General features: G+C 41.7%; 1 protein-coding gene across 1 annotated transcript in view; it reads left to right on the forward strand.

Moving 5' to 3' along the window:
- The first annotated feature begins 4,415 nt into the window (after positions 1–4,415).
- Positions 4,416–17,011, forward strand: part of notch2 (notch receptor 2) — a 47,677-nt gene continuing 35,081 nt past the window's right edge. Inside the window, exons 1-2 of the mRNA XM_032527080.1 lie at positions 4,416–4,939; positions 16,109–16,190. Of these exons, the coding sequence (XP_032382971.1) occupies positions 4,867–4,939; positions 16,109–16,190 (155 nt within the window). The 5' untranslated portion in view covers positions 4,416–4,866. The remainder of the gene's footprint in view (positions 4,940–16,108; positions 16,191–17,011) is intronic.

Raw genomic sequence — 17,011 nt, forward strand, 5'->3', positions numbered from 1 at the left:
TATGCTCCTACAACTTGTTATCATGGTCACAGTCGCAGTGCGGAACCTTGCCTTCCACCGCTGCTGATTTCATTCAAGCCTTTACTACATACATGAATGAAGCCTTGAATGAGTACAAAGTAGAGCTGGGCGTTATCCACATTTTGATACCGTCAAACCTCCTCCTTATTTTACCGCGGTATACGATATTACCGTGACTTAAGGCTCAGACGGCATCACCAAACTGTTGGCTTGTGCCTACATCGGGGAAATTACAATGTTTTTGCTCTGATCTTCTTACACACAGGCCTGAATTACGCAAAGAAGCTCAGTACCTGTTCATGCACTAAATGGAGAGATGGAAAGGTGCCCTGAGCAGTTGGGGGGTTCAGTGCCTTGCTCAAGAGCACCTTGGCAGTGCCCAGGAGGTGAACTGGCACCTCTTCAGCTACCAGTCCACCACCATACTTTGGTCCGTATGGGTACTTGAACCAGCGACCCTCCGGTTCCCAACCAACCCAACCCAACTTTCCCCCCCCTCCCCTCTTTCTTCTCCACCCTGTCACGTGATGACAACCACCCATAAGCATTTTTAGGCATCAAGAAAATTATGTTTAATATTTAAACCTTGTCTCCTATATAAGTGCATTGTAATTTTTGTTGATGGTATTGAAACTGATACCATTTCTATTTTTAAGACTTCGTGGTATACCGTATTACCGCTCAACCCTGATCCACATGTCTTTTAGTCTATTACAGAAGGGGGCACATGTGGGCACAAATGTAAGGCTGTCTGTGGGCTGTCAAAAAACAAGTCAGTGAAAAAAGGAGGTGATAATCAACCCTAAATATACCCCCTTTTAGCTTCCTGTCCCCCTGGGTCTGCTTACACAGTAAAGACATTAGATAAACGATGCTTCCATCTTGACGGGATGGGTGGGGGGGGCTTCAAAACTTCACACCCAAAGCTCGAGGTTCATGAATGCTCATCTCAGCAAAGCCAGCGCAACATGCCTGCTGGTCAACACTTGTGTTAACTAAACCTTATCTCAGTGGAGCATACGGAGCTGCTTTAAAGGTGCCCCGCCACACGTATTTAATTACTTTGCGGTAATGTCTGAGGTTCTACCATGGACTGTAAAAAATGATTTGGTTACCCTTTTTCAAGCCATTCTATCATGGAATAGAAAGCGTGCTGGAAGACTCAGCTCGATTTGTGCCAGTTCTCATCTGCTTGACTCTGATTGGCTAAAAGCTAGCCAATGAGAGCCTGGCTATCAGCATCTTTTACCCAGCGCAAAGGCGAGCTCATGAATAGTAATGAGCTCAGGCAACATGACATCAGACTGACCAGCAGTTTTAATTGGCCTGATTTCTCTGTTTATTTCTTTTCAGGGGCTAGAGTTGACAGAGAGGTAGCGGTTCATCTTCACATTCATCACAAAACACAAACACATATGGCCCTAACATGTTTCAAAAAATGCAAGTACAAACGGTTTTGTGTGGCAGGGCACCTTTAAAGGTTAACAATTTACAAAATGCGTTGGTGCAAAAACAGCGACTATAAGTATTAAGTGTTTCTGAAGCTCATGGAAGCATCCAGAACCAAGAAGAAAGCTTGCCTTAGTTTATATGACTGTTTATGCTAGCAAATCAGTTGCCACAGCTGGGAAAAGTAAATCAGTCCCTGCCATTACTAATTATAGAAAGGCATCACATATACACTTCATCCTGACTCTCCTGCCTGCCGTCTTAACGTAAAGGCCGGGGTGACTTCTTCTTGGATTACAGGCACTGATTCAGTTTCCCATGGCTGTCACATTGGGGGAAGATGGTGTGTTTATGGTTAAGGGGAGCGCGTAAGAACGTGCACACACCCTCATACTTTCTAGTGTAATCAGTCATTACTATCTGCCCCTCTGAACACCATGTTCTGCAGTATAAATCTACCGGCTGACAGCTGGAGCTCACCCTGACTGATGAGCTCCAATCAGTGTGAAGAGCCCCAACGTTGATGAAAGCAGCTCTCTCAACAGCGTGGCAGAGGCTGATGGTTCTGATCCAGGCCAAGTTGTATTACTTTTCTCAGTGGTATACCTGAAATACAAAGAGCTTATACACATGCAGTGGATGCAAAATGTGCTGAATTAAAGGTGATGTTCTGATGACATTGATTTCCTTTGATTCCTGACAGTGCTGCATTTTTTTAGGTGGTCTGCAAATGTGTTTTACAGTGAATTATGCAATCTACTTGTATGACCTGATAAACTCAAGGCGTTTCTTCATGTCAAACAAGCGATTTGAAGTTGTTGATGTATTCAATACAAAGGTGGATCAAAGGGATTTAAAGCATCGGTGAGACCGAGCCTCTTCAACACTTTGCTTATTTGTCCATTTTTTTTTTTTGAAACTGTGTCCGACTTCTGTGGTAGAAGCCTTTCATCAGCGCAATGGCAAGGAGGAACCAATCAGCATGTTCTGCTCACAAGGCAGATCCACACCCTTTCTCCCCCCCCCCCCCCCCCTCAAAAAAACCTACAGAGGCGCACATCTGGAGTGACATCATTAGGAAAACAGTGCTGCAGACAGAGTGATCCTCTGATGTGATTTATATCACGTTACCATTGGCTCGCCGTGAAATGAGAGAATTATTGAAGTGGAGTAGAAGAATTCTGAATTTAATTTACAACCTTACAATCTTGTGAGAAAACAACAAAGCAACGCAGAAAGCGCTGCATCTGTAGCAGTGGATTGATATGTTTTGTCAAATGATAAGAAGAATAAGCAAACACCAGTTGTGGTTGATCAACAAAAACAGCATCTGACCAAATGCCTGAACAGCGGTTGTACTGGTGCCAGCACCTGACACCCAACCACGCATTGGAGAGCCAGTGCTTGACATTGGCCACAGCAACAAAGCATTGTCAGTACGGACTCCTGAGGAGATCACTTTGCTCCCCCCAGTTCCAGGCCTTTCAGCAGGGTTGAATAGAGGACAGAGGGCCGGTCAGAGCAGCAGGAGGCTCGGCAATGTTTCTCTAACAGGGTGTAAAGACAAACAAATCACTGGGATGAGACATGGTCTTGTTATTGGGATGAGCCGGTGACTTACACCTGGATCATTTAGGATGATAAGAGATAATGAGTTTGGGATTACTGTGGTCACTAACAGTTTATAAAGCCAGTGTGTGTGAGTGTGTGTGTGTCTGTGCATGGGTGAGCGAGGTTGTGTCACTTGTGTTCCATTGGTTAGTACTAATGCATGACCTTGTTTTTCAGAAAAATAAAATAATGTGAACAAAAAAAAGGATGAACTTTTGACTACTTTGAATACTTCGCTTCTGGTAGGCAACGAGGAGAATGTTTCATTATGCAGGCTACTGACGACCTCAGCATTCAACCTTACCTGTATGCTAACTGGGTAACGCTAACTGGGGTTGCAGCTTTATTGATTCATTCGGAGGATTTTGCTCTCTGGTAATCTAGAAAATATTCAAATGTTGTTAAAAAATTGCCATCATTTTCCAAAGCGCAATATGACATCTTCAAATGCGTTATTTAGCTTCCATTTTCACATTTGAGAATGATTGTTTTTTTTTTGCTTGAAAAACTATGAATCAAATCAAAATAGTTGGCCATTAATTTCCTGGTGATCGACTTATTCATTAATTGGCTAATTGTTTCACCTCTACCATTAACAAAATGATCAAAGAAAATACATTGAAAACTACAGTTATAGTAGGCTAATGTCTTTCTTTTGAAAAGAACAGCTCACTTTTAAACGTATTGGAAAACTCCATTCTTGCCTTACTTTATGAAGTTGTTTTTATTTCTATTTGAATATATTTGAATATTTAATATATATCTGCACCTGAGTAAGTGGTGACTAACCTGAAACCTGCAGGTAAACTGCATCAACACTGATTAAAAAGTTGGAGCCTTATATGACAATCACAAACTTGATTTACTCACATCTACAGCTATTATTCCCTCATTCACAGTAGGCCTACCAAAATCATACTGTATGGATCTTTAACCACAACAAACATATAAAGTAAGTTGGTTTTGGTGCTCGCTGGAATATTGTTTTTATTTTTATTTTAAGTTTGTCAATTGTACCCTTTACAGTCTTTCAAAGTCAATCTTCTAATGCCCATAAATTACCTGAAAACGTCGACCTAAACCTTGGCACGCAGCTTGACATGAATAGTTATAGCCATTAAAAAAAAAAACAGCAAGTAAAGAGTGGGTGTTCAAAGACGTATCGGGGAAAAAACGTGCAGTTCATAGGAGAAAAGAAACAAAACATTGAACGGGTTAATTTTGAGTCATACCAGGCTCCGAGAAGTAGAAAAATGAGAAGAAAAAAAATTCCTCCGCCGCGGCTGCACAGAGAAAGAAAACTTTAACTTCTAGTGCGTTTTGATGTTGTGTCCAGGGTCAAATGAACGAGTATATCGAGTAATACGAATTTTCTAAAGCGGTAACAAACACTCTAATTGAGATATCAGCTTCTAAATCGTTTTTACCATCTTTTCACCCCGTCGATAGATCTCTGCTGACTTCAGCGGAAGGATATGGATTTTTGTTTCTTCACTCTCTCAGTGACTTTAGTGACTGGTGGCGGTGAGCGTAGAGAGGTGGAAGACTTTTTCGGTGGCGTGTTGTGACTTAATAGAAGTTAAATCGTGTATTTAACGTAACGGCTCGTAGAACACATGTAAGAAATTACTGAAATGTTATAATTTGGCGCTACAAGTAGTTTTTCCTTTCTTAATTTCGTGTGAGCCATTTCCAACCAGACTTTTTTTTTTTTTTTGAGAACGTACCGTCCCGGGAGACAGCTCAACTTTGGTCTGGCGACCTTATGTGGATTTTACAGAAAATATGGAGCATATCCCCGGTTTCTCCTCGGGCCAATCACTAGTCTTTGTCTTCTGCTTCATTCACCTCTCTTTGGGTAAGTTGTTAATTATGATATAGCTCCTTTGTTATTTTCTAATAACACACGTTTTGTTGCCTCTGCATCTGCGGGACGCGGGGCAGACATAGATAGCATCTCTACACACTACCTGTACACTTGTCTGACTGAAGCTAGCTAGCTAGGGGAGTTTCTTTGAAAAGGTTAACGTAACTTTTGAAAAAAAAAAAAGCAAGTGCCTGTTCCGGAAAGTAATTATATATGCATGGCTGACTTATAGAAAGCATTTCGTAGTGATTGTTGCTGTTCTTTCTGCATTTGGAGAGGAACGTATGTCTCAAAACATGCGCCAGCCAACGTAACGATACTTGGATTAGACGTTCTTTTATAGCTAGGGGTTGAGTGTGTCACATACTTATCTTTTTGTTTCTAGCCATGTTATCACTACTATGACAGTATTAGTACCTTAGCTGGACCATTTTCACATAGTTTTAAAAGACTAGAAACTGATGGATCATGACTTAAAGTGAAGCTAACACCGCCCTGTGTCTAATTCGGAGGGTTATGGTCTGGTTAATATGGATACTGTGGCAGTCCTACCACTATTGACTGTTAAACCTGAGCCGAGTTGCACCGCTGGCCAGATGTTGGAACGGCATGAGCAAGATATAGAATTCAAAATGGACACTTAACCATGTTAAGGATGGCCTGCTGAATTAAGAAAGTTCACAGTGATGATGTGACAAGATACATGTAGATTTTATGGCGAATGTACACCAATATCTTTATCGGAAAGCTACCACTTTTTACGAGTAAACGTTTTTCCCCTTCAACAGTCCTCACCCATGTAAAACATCAATAACACTGCCAGTTACTAGGGTTTGACCACCCTGCAGTTCAGAACTTTGGGTCAGTGCCCAGCACACTGTAAATGCTCTAAAATGTGGATTAATAAGAATGGATGTGTAAAATTGAGAAATATTTGTGATTTTCTTAGAGATGACCTAGATGTAATAATGCACCTGAACTGTTCAATTGTCATCACATTGCTAGCAGTGTCTATGTGTGTTTAACACGGCATATTTAGGGACAACTGGTTTACTTTCTAGTGCAGTCTTCAATGAAGCACTTATTAGTGTCCACTATTTGGAGTCCAATAGCAGGTCCTAAAACACTTAGGTCACAGTAATTAGGAAGTACTCAGATGAATGAAAGGTTATCTTGCATTGAAATTGCAAAATCCAAACTAATATATGGAAAAGCAAATGTTCTAAACATTTGACTGACATTGAGCATGTCTGTTTTCCCATAATTTATAGTGATATATGCATTTTAATCTGAGATTATGGCAAAGATGTTCTGCAACTACAATGGTGTATTCTGTTAGATTACTGGGATTAAGCTAAAATAACTTTTTTACGTTTTTACGGTTTCTTTTTACGCATGTGTGTTTGCTCTTAGAAATGTGCAATGCGATACAGCCTGTAGCCTTTTAATGGTGCCAAGGCTGTGAAATTGGTTTCATCTCACAACGGTTTTTTTTTTTTGCCTTTTTAGCTCAGAGTTGATACACGTAGTCTTGCTATTCTTTCTCACATTTTTTCAGGTGACTTCTGAACAGAGAAGTTACACAAAAGAAGAAAAGACAATGTGAAAGTGCTGCAGGCAGTGCAAGGAGAGGCAGTGGAATGTTGTTGGTGTTTGACATTCCTCCCTCCCTCTGTTTGGGCTTACACACCACACACACACACACACACACACACACACACACACACACACACACAGTCACACGTTCTTCCTCCTCACACCTTTACTCTTTCACCTGTTTCCTTACCTCTCTGCCGACTCACCTTTTCTCCCCATCAGGGACCTCTTAGCTGAGGTCTCTGCCCACATCGCGCTTGGTCACACACACACACACATGCACACACACACACGAACGTGAACCCACGCATGCGTGCGTGCGCGCTTCGTGCCCCATGATTTTCTTTTCCTTCCTCTCTCCATCTATCGATCCTTTATCCCACTGAACATCCAAATAGTTGGGACTCTGCCCCGTAAAATAACATGGAATAAGGTGTTGTTTACATTATTGACATAAAGGAGGTTTAAGGTTTACCCATACTGCAACAGGCTCCTGTAGCCTGCAGATTTTTATTAAACCAATTCACTGTTTGTGTTGTTTTTTGTTTTACAATTTCTTTTTTGCAGTATTTGTAAATTATTTGCTAACAAAACTGTGTAACAATGTCTGTGTTTTGCTGTGTATACCAGATATGTCAAATTTGTATCAAATTGCGCAATATCATAACCGCTGTGACAAATACAGCCACACCTCATCTAGCTCCTCCACAATAAAAGCCTGCCAGATGTTTTTGATTTGAAAGCTTTAAATGTTAAGCAGCATGTTTGCATTATCTTAACCTGGCAATTAAAGCTCCAATATTGCACATGAATCAGAAAAGAGTTGCAAACTGCTGGATAAAGAAAAAGAAAGAAAAAATGCTTTGTGTCTCCTCGCATGCCATATGTCAAACAAATCAATTTAGTGTGTCACAGCTCAGTTTGGGTAGTGGAACAGTTTAATCTTACTCCTAAGCATGGCCACAACAATGATCAGAGGCATTTGTCAACAAGTTCCAGTGCAGTCCAATAAGAAATGCTTATTCCCTGTTCAATTATAATCTGAAGGCCTGCAAATGACAACGGAGCCCCTCTGTGGTGATGGAGAAACATGTGTTACATAGTGTTGTAGCTGATTGTTAAACTGATTCTAGAGGAAGCGTAAGTGCCATCTTTGTGGCACACAACATAGTGTGTTACCCCCTACGGTGTGGGTACGTGGATGGTTGCATATATTTGCCCAGTGCAAACAGCAGACAGCTGACATCCTTGCGCATATCTTATTGCATGTGTGTGTGTATACTGCATTGTGGATACAAACTGACACAGGCCAGCAATTGTGCCGCCCATGGTTTACTTGCATCTGACCCAAGCTGGAGCCTGGTGTGAAATGTGATTTATCTGCGCCATGCTTTGCCCTGTGCCCTGAACACAAAGATTTTATTATATAAGATTTATTGAGCTGCCCACAACACTGCATTATTTACCGACCACCAGCTCTACCCACTGCCTTGTGGCTGTGTTATTAATGAAACTTAAGACGTCTTCTCTGTGACACCCTCAGAGCTTTCCCTTTGGTTTCTTTCTGATCTCTTCTCATCTCAGATACATTTGCCATTGCTTCTGTGTGCTCATGTTTCAGGTTATATCCAGTTCAGCCTTCTCCACCCTTTTAAATAGTAGTGCAGTTGGAAAAAAAAAACAGGCCACCACATGTGTTTTGGTCCCATACTTGTTGGTTGTAGTGGGAGAGAGTAGTAAATAATATGTCGAAATGTTTTGTTTAGGGATGAAATCTGTGGTACTTGCTCCGTCAGAATGTGTGTCTTATTTCCAGCCACATTCATTTTTGTGGTGTGGTGTCTCTTAGCCGTGGGTTGAATAGACTAAACCTATAGACCCCTGTCTTAAGGGCTTTAAAATGAAATGCATACAGGCAAGGTAATCCAGTCTGGGCCTGTTCCCCTTTTTTCTTCACAGGCAATCAGCACCAAAGCCTGCTTTACCTTTGTCTTACTGCTTTGTCCTGACGCTTTAAAAAAATACCCTCAAAAGGGAAGGAACAGGGGCAGCCCTCAGCCCATGCTTTTTGGCTGTGAAGGGCAGGGATTTCAGCATTGTGTCTGCCTTTTAACTTAGCAAAATTAACAGGAATTACTGAGGGCGCATTTTTGGCCACACGCCCTGTAATCCGGAGACAGGCACGGGGGCTGGAGAAAGAACCAAAGGGGGCCCCATCAGGTAGAAGAAGGAGGGAAACTACTTTTGTAATGGGTTGCAGTATTAGTTTATTCATGTGGTAGTATTGGGGAGTAAAGCTTGATTTGTACTTCTGCGTAAAATCTACATCGTGGCTTTGTATGTAGGTACGTGGAGACACAAATGGATTGTCTCTAGACTGTAGGCAATTAATATTAATATCATTAGCAAGCCCCGAGGAACTGTTCCTCACTGTTTTATTTTTTGAATAAATACAGTAATGCAACCACAGACAGTAATAAACCAAACCCTTTAAAGCTTTGCTCTGATTAGTCTAACTAGGAAAAGTTTAGATATGTTGAGAGAGAGAGAGAGAGAGAGAGAGAGAGAAGAGAGAGAGAGAGTCTTTGTTTGGCCAAACCAAGCCAGTGGAAATGTTTTGTAATGGTTAACCAACCATGAACGTTTGCATCTTGATATGCAAAAATATATCGAGATACGGGTTATTGTCATTATACTATCTTAGAAACTGGTGGTTCAGTTCTGATTACTATATGAATGCTGACAAACTTTAGCGGAATCTGTCACAGACCTGAAACACTCTGAAAAAAACACACACATTTGACACAATAGGATGAAAGGGAGTTTGACTTTGTACCGTGTGCTTCTGAATTCATAATCTCACAACATATTAAATAAATATTAGATAAATGCTGTGATCTTTTTAAATGTTGTCCCCGGTCACACCTCACATATGTGAAGTTAGAACTGCTCGACAATTCCATTTTGCAGCAATACAACTGAAGTGAGATGAACAAAGAGAGAGATGTATCTTTTTAGATAAAACAGATGTCGACAAAGTTATATTTTGGGGACATAATTTGTCAAATTTGAAGTTGGAAAAAGGTATTACATTGCAATACATGGCAGACTATTGCAATATGTTTAAAATTGCAATAATATTGTATCAGATAAGTATCGTGATAATATATTGTGAGGCCTCTGGTGACTCCCACCCCTACCAGTAATTGATGGTGTGCTAAATATACATACATACTATCTCTTCAGTTAAAACAATGTAAAAAAACAAAAAAACAATATGGTGTTACTGAACATGTCTGAACAATAGTCCAGATTGTTTGAGTTTTGACTCTGGGAAAAAAAAGTTAGGATATGAAAGAGCAAGGGAAAGTCCCTGCATTGCCTTGTCTGGTCTGCTCTCCCTGTTTCTGTCTGTCTGTTTCTCTATTTCCCCCTCCAACACACACACACACACACACACACACACACACACACACACACACACACACACACACACACAGAGCCAGCAGGCCAGCACTTTTAGATGAGACTCTCCCAACTTTTCCCAGTGATTACAACAGCAAGGCGATGTCCTCCATCTTAATTTAATTTTCATTGGCAGACACTACTGGCACCTATTTGATCACTTATGCTATTCAGTGGTTTACTTTGTCATTTTAATTTCTGTTGAATAGGTTCAAGCATAGGTTTCAGTGGTTATTTTCAGGTGGTCAGGTGTTTGACAGCTGGTGTACCCAGAGTGCAGTGGGTTACATAACTGTTGCATTTAGAAATGTGTTCATCTGCCCTGATAAAGATCTAGGAGATGGATTCGAGACATCCCTTGTAATTACACACTTTAGTTGTTTCGCTTGGCACTGATCTGTTTCTTACAGCATGTCACCACCCTCTAAACTAAAGCTGAACTTGGAGACTAAAGCCTTAAAGTCCCTGCTCGGTTCCTCTGCTGTTTGTGCGCTGCCTGTTAAGCTTCCCTCGGGGTTATAGTGTTTAGTTTGAGCCTCATCTCCCTCCTTCCATGCTGAGCTAAGGGTATTTTATTGCAAGTAACCATGACAACGTTTTGGCCTGCTGGATATAGAGGCTTGTACAGCAATTCCAGGAAATGGGGTTACTTCCTCACTCAGCGCGAACAACTTCCTGCCCTCTGCTGTATGGACGTGTGCCAGGGCTCAGGGACACCCCGTTTGTGTGTAATCTTTTGTCTGTAGGTTTCGTAATTACTTCCCCATCTCAATCCTCAGCTCCAAAGCCCATCTATCTCTCTCCGTCCCTCGCCCCTCCTTTTTCTACCTCCTTTTGACAGTCTGTTTGTCTTCTCATGACATGGCTGGATCCCTCCAGGGGCCTGCTGTGGTGTCGGTGACAAAGCAGTGGCGAGTGCTGAGGAAGGAACCAGCGTAACGCCAGCTGAGCACAACAACCCTAGACCATGAAAGGCTGGGATTTCGGCCCAGCCTTTCGGTGTAAAATACTTACTTTCGTAACAATCAAATATCAAACACTGAGGACACGCTGTTGGATGCTGTCCTCCTCTCCTACTCTTTTTTCAGTGCCTAACAAATCTATCTCTTTCTCTTCCTAACCCTGTCTTTCTGTTTGAGCAGCACAGGTTGAAGCCTGAAAATATTGTAAACAAATTAATAATAATAAATAAATAATAAAATAACTGATTACACTGGTCGGACAGTTCAGCTCTGTTTCAGACTGATAACTCCGGTTCAGGATGGTCCTCATCCTCAACACGAGCATTTTTCAGTCGCGGAAAATACTTTCTGACACTCATCTGGATTGAGGCAACAAACATTTAGAGTAAGGGTACAAAAAAAATAGTGTTTTGACCTCAACAACCCAACTGCATTTTACCACAAACTTGCAGCTAGTTAACTATCTAAAGAAGACGCAATCGCTTGGTTGATATGGGTCGGGTATAATAATGCTAGAACATTGATGTTTAGCAGGTATCATGTTTACCGTCTTAGTTGAGTGGGTTAGAATGCTAACATTAGCATTACATTCAAAAGTACGGTTGAGGCTGATGGGAATGTCTGACTTGATGATGGCGCTTCTGGAAAGGTCATGGGATCAAAGTTTTCTCATTGGACCGCAAATGTCTGTACCAGATTTCCCAACATCCAACAGTTGGCAAGATATTTCAATAAAACCAGAAATGTCCGCCTGCTGGTGGCGTTAGAGAAAGAGTCAGGCTAACAATGAATGAGGTGACTTGTCTGAACTGTCTCAGTGCATTAAGATGAGGCAGTCCGCTTTAAAACTGATTGGTGTCATCCTCAGTTACATTGAGGATGAGGATGAGGAGGATGCCAGCTGTGACACCAGCGATGATGGGCTTGCCTTTTCTCCATTCTTAATGCTCTGGAAGGTTGTGTCAGGTGAACGTTAGCTGATTGACTGTTTTACTGAAACAAGAGTTATGTATTTCATACCTGTACTAACGTCTGTGACTCATAGCCTTCTTGAAAAACAAGCCACTGATGTTTTTCTGTTCAACATTTTCTAGAGTTACAGGGCTTATCATGGCATTTCATTACTGCTTCCCACCTAGCGGGCATCTCTTATTTTTGAAGTAAGAAGTCTCCTCTGATCCTTACAACAAGTGCCCCACCTGGAATCAAACTGGGAACTTTATGGTTACATACCCCTTTTGCTATTTTGACCCTTATTTAAGGGCTTTCTGCTTTTTTCAGCTTTAAAAAAAGTACATAAAAACAGGTAGATGGAAACACACCTATTGATAGGTTGGCATATTTCAGCATGCATGTTATTCAAAGGAGCAGGCATGTGTTCAATTTCATGTATTCTAAGGATCCTCCAGAGAAGGGGCAGTTTGAAGGTGATATTAGCTCACAGAAATAGATCGGAATGTGTATTACAAATGAGTAGTTTGAAGGTAACCCTATCCCACGGAAATAGCTAGATTGACATGTGCGAGGACAAGAAGACAGGTATTAATCAGGAGTTTTTCTGATGTTCACTGAGACACTTTGTGTGTGTACCCACAGTTATCTTCCTTGTTCAATGATTGAATACTGCTGCATTTAATCTAAAGACGTTGCCTGGGGTCATCATGTGTGAAGTCTCCACCATCATTTCCGATTATTACATCATTACACCTGTCTCTACAGCTTGGATGACCTCTCTTATTTTCCACCCAGACAAACAGTTAATAGTTTTCCTTTCCCACATCTATGTATTGAAACTCACACTAGATCAGAAGATTCTCCTTCTTTTTGTTAACCATTTAGTATTAATTGTACACATTTTTATATCTCTTTGGTTCTTTACCTTTCAGAATCACTTTGTTGCTATTTTTGAGAAGTGCTATACAAACAAAGTTACTAGTGTTATCATGTTGAGGTCATTGAGGGAATGGTTATGGTGCCTAAAACACTTTGATATCTGTGTATATAGACCCTCTACTTTCATTGCATAATGGCTTCTTTCCAGATTAGAGTTTAGATCAGGCCTAAAAAATTAAGCCAGACCCTACCCAAGTTTGTGCAACTTGTGTACGAGCCGACCCAACCCGGCACGCTAACTGTAATTATGGGCCAGAGCCCGATTTACAACCCGACAATTTTTTAATACGTAGGCCGTTTATAACTGACTTTCAACTTCAATTCCGAGTTGCTTGAACTACAGAAATCTGTATAGAATGATCTAAATTAACAATGCAACTGGGATGAAGAATGTGAACTGCGTTGTTTGTCTATTCAGAATGGAATAGATCGCAAATGGATCCGAATGAAGAAACGTAAAAAAAATAACAACTCAAGCCTAGCTCCCTCAGCCAAATAGTGTGGGTAACAGATCAAGGCAGCCATTGTAAATCTCCTGCTTTTGTTCTCCACTTACCTTATCACTTACTCATCACCTTTACACACACATCAAACACGCACAAAGCTGGAAGATGCGGTGGTAGTGAGTAGGAAAAGGAATGTGGATTTAAATAAATAAAAAAAAAGATTATTTAAGAATGGTCCACATAATAGTAATCATTCCATCAGGTGACCGTGTGTTTTTTCTCAGCTCTCACACCATCTGTTGACTTTGTCGATTGGGTCTTATCAAGGCTCTCATTCATGAAATGTTCCTGTCCATGGTGCATTGATAGTGAAGTGTGAGAACAGCCAGGTAGAGAGGATACAACGCCGGTGATATGTGTCTGAATCCCAACTCACTGGTCAGTCATTTGAATGTGTGTGAACTTTTTGATTGTTTTTCTTTAGAGAGACGGATTGCGGAAATCTTTTCCAAACCTTTAGTCGGGAAATGTACATCATTGGGTAATTGGTGTGTGTGTGTGTTGTGTGTGTGTGTGTGTGTGTGTGTGTGTGTGTGTGTGTGTGTGTGTGTGTGTGAAAATGGCGTAATAGCAGGCAGGCTGTCCCAAATCTGGTAAGATCACTATGTCTGGCATGACGACAGCGAGCATGGGAACCTCGTCAAACCAGGCGGGGGATGAGAGTAGCCTTTTCCGGTCTGTGCTGTCTTTCTTCCATTCCTTCACTCTCTGCAATGGTCTTCTCAGCCCATCCTCCTCCCCCTCAGCATTACTCTTTTCTCGTGTGGATTTTGCAGTTGTCTGCTCGCTGCTAGAGGACTGGTATCTCGTCGTGCCCCTTGGTGTGATTTACTGTACTTTAATCCCATTTGATGTCCTTTTTATTATTTACTCAAAGCAGATTAAACAATAAATTTAGATTTAAGCATGATCAAAACCAAAAGTGAAAGTTCCAATGTGTCACAGGTCTAACCGCATATGTGTATGTGTGAATTTTCTGATGTCTGCATTTGTTATGTGTGCATGGTCTTCGTGTGTTGACTTGTAGCAAGTATGCATACCGTATTTCTGCTCAGTACAGAAATAGTCCCAAAATAGCACAGTATTTTTCAGTAGCCTGATATCAACTCATACTTTATTACAGTGGGTGTCTGTGCAGTTGTGCACATAGTTGTATAGTGTGTGTAGTGTGTGTATCTGTCTAGCTGCGTGTGCGTGTGTGTGTGTGGATTATGAATTTCACAGTGGTTTATGTACAGTATCCCCATGTCTAATGGACTATGTCTGCCAGCCTTGCACTAAGGCAATAGTCTGCCCTCTCTAACCAGACCAGTTCAGAGACTGTACCCTGAATGTCCAGCCCTTGAAAACTGTTTAACTTTTAAACACTACAAAATCATATCAAGTATAGGGTTACTAATAGTCAGGCCTTCACAAAGACTTCTCAACTTGAGTGATGCTGTGATTAATCTAGGCGCAGGAAGTAACACCATCGCTGAGCGCACTTCCTGTAATGCAATGACTCTTTTCTGGGGACATGGCGTTTCTTCAAAATCAGCTGACCTACCCTCAGTTTTATACAAAGAGCTCTGCTCTGCAGAGTGGGGTTTCTTAGACATGTGGGACTATAAAGGAAACAAAATGTTAATATAGCAACATTTGTATAATCTGTGCAAATGATTTATAGCCATTTTGCCTAATTACTCTCACGCGCGCGCCACACACACACACACACACACACACACACACACACACACACACACACACACACACACACACACACACACACACACCACACACACACACACACACACACACACACACACACTTAACAGTGGCTTCCTTCATTTGACTACTACATCACATTGAGACTGAGAACAGCACACTTCATGTTGGGCCGGCATGGTGTGCGTGAAGACTACTTGAGCCATGTGTTTCTAGCGGGCCACACAATAGCTGATGTGTCTGGCTATGAGTGTTCCAGTGGCGGGGACATAGTTGGGCTTTGTTGTCTTCGTCAAGGCTCATTTCTGTCTGCCTGCCCATCCGGCTGCCCTGTGACCACAGGCTGACTTCAGGCTGGCTTTGCATAGTTGGTTAGATAGGTGGTGAGCCTTCTGCATGATCTCTGTAAGGATGAAGGGGAAGGAGGAGCAACTATGTGGAGGGTTTCCCTGAGCGGGGTTGGGAGTGTGGGTGGTGGTGGTGGGGGGGGGGGGGGGATCTTACCACCTTGGCTGACACATTTTCTGGGGGGGAAACCCTGAATACCTTTTGAGCAATGCCAGCTCTGAAATTCAGCAGGAATGAAGTATTGCAAGCAAGGCTAAAACTACCCAGATTGTGAGAAACCATCTAGTAATTCAAACAGGCTAGTCATTTGATACACATAAATATATACAGTATATATTTTTTGGCACATGATGCAGAAGGACATCATCATCATCATGGTGTCTCTGTATGTCTAGACACAGTAAGACAAGAACAAGATATGTAAGAATCTCCATACCAGTAAACACGGTGGATAACTGACTAGGTTTGGGAGCATTCATTCAGTTACAAATCGGTGTGCTGGTATTTAAATGAGAAAACTGATGTTCCTGAAACTACTGCAACTTCCTATTGTTTTCAAGTGTGAAGATTGTCTTTAGGTGCACCCATGTGGTGACACGTAATTAAATATTGCCAGTATTTAGTGTGTTGAGCAGAGGAAGTGCCTCTCTGATTGTCCACTCTAACACGTCTCTTCTCTCTTGCAGCTTTGCAGTGTATGGATGATAAGGCGCCTTGTGTTAACAACGCTACATGTCTGACCTTCAACAATGGCACTGAATACTGCAGGTAAGATTAACTAGGTCGGTTCTGTGACACACACATGGCTTTCAGTTTAACCTGTGCTGTCATCCCAGACACTGTAACAAAAATGTGAACACAGCAATAGAACACCTCATAAAGGGGATTGTTTGGTGTGAAAGCCAGTACAGAAATAGGGTTTTTAGATCAACCCCAGCCTGTTCACGAGACCATGAGGTTTTGCTCAGGCACGGAAGAGGGAATAAAAGGCTGCTCTGTTTGAGTAAGTACACCCGTACTGGGAACAATACCAATACACACATTTCCACCTCCATGATGTTATTTAGGACATTTCCGGGGGTTTTGTTACTAACTCTCTTGCTGCTATAAATTGATAGCTTGAGGCATTGCCAACACATTTTACTGCCCATTGATTTGTTGTTGCCAGGGGACGTTCAGACGATGACGAGACATTTTTTACATGAGAAAGTAACTATTCTATTCTAATTTATGGGGGGGGGGTTGACTCAAGCAGAAATGGCATTAGGCTTGTTACCACTAGCCTCATTGTTACCACACATGTTAGTGTAGCCTTTCTTTTCCTGGCACATGCCATGTTGTTGTGGAAACTTGACATAACCTGCAGTCTACCGGAGTCTTTTTTACTACCGGAGGTGCAATCAGATCATTAAGGGAAAAGTGCTGTAGTGAAAAGGAGAGCAGTGGCCTGTTTAATCTATGCCTTCCACTCTCTGACAGCTTAGCCTAGTTTGTAATTAAGACTAAGCTATCTTTTATAATTGCGTTGCCACTCCCGAGCCAAATTCCCAATGTACACACTCCATGTATACCTGCTCATATTTCATCAG

This window comes from Etheostoma spectabile, chromosome 9 (assembly GCF_008692095.1).
Source record: "Etheostoma spectabile isolate EspeVRDwgs_2016 chromosome 9, UIUC_Espe_1.0, whole genome shotgun sequence".
Classification (NCBI taxonomy): Eukaryota; Metazoa; Chordata; class Actinopteri; order Perciformes; family Percidae; genus Etheostoma; species Etheostoma spectabile.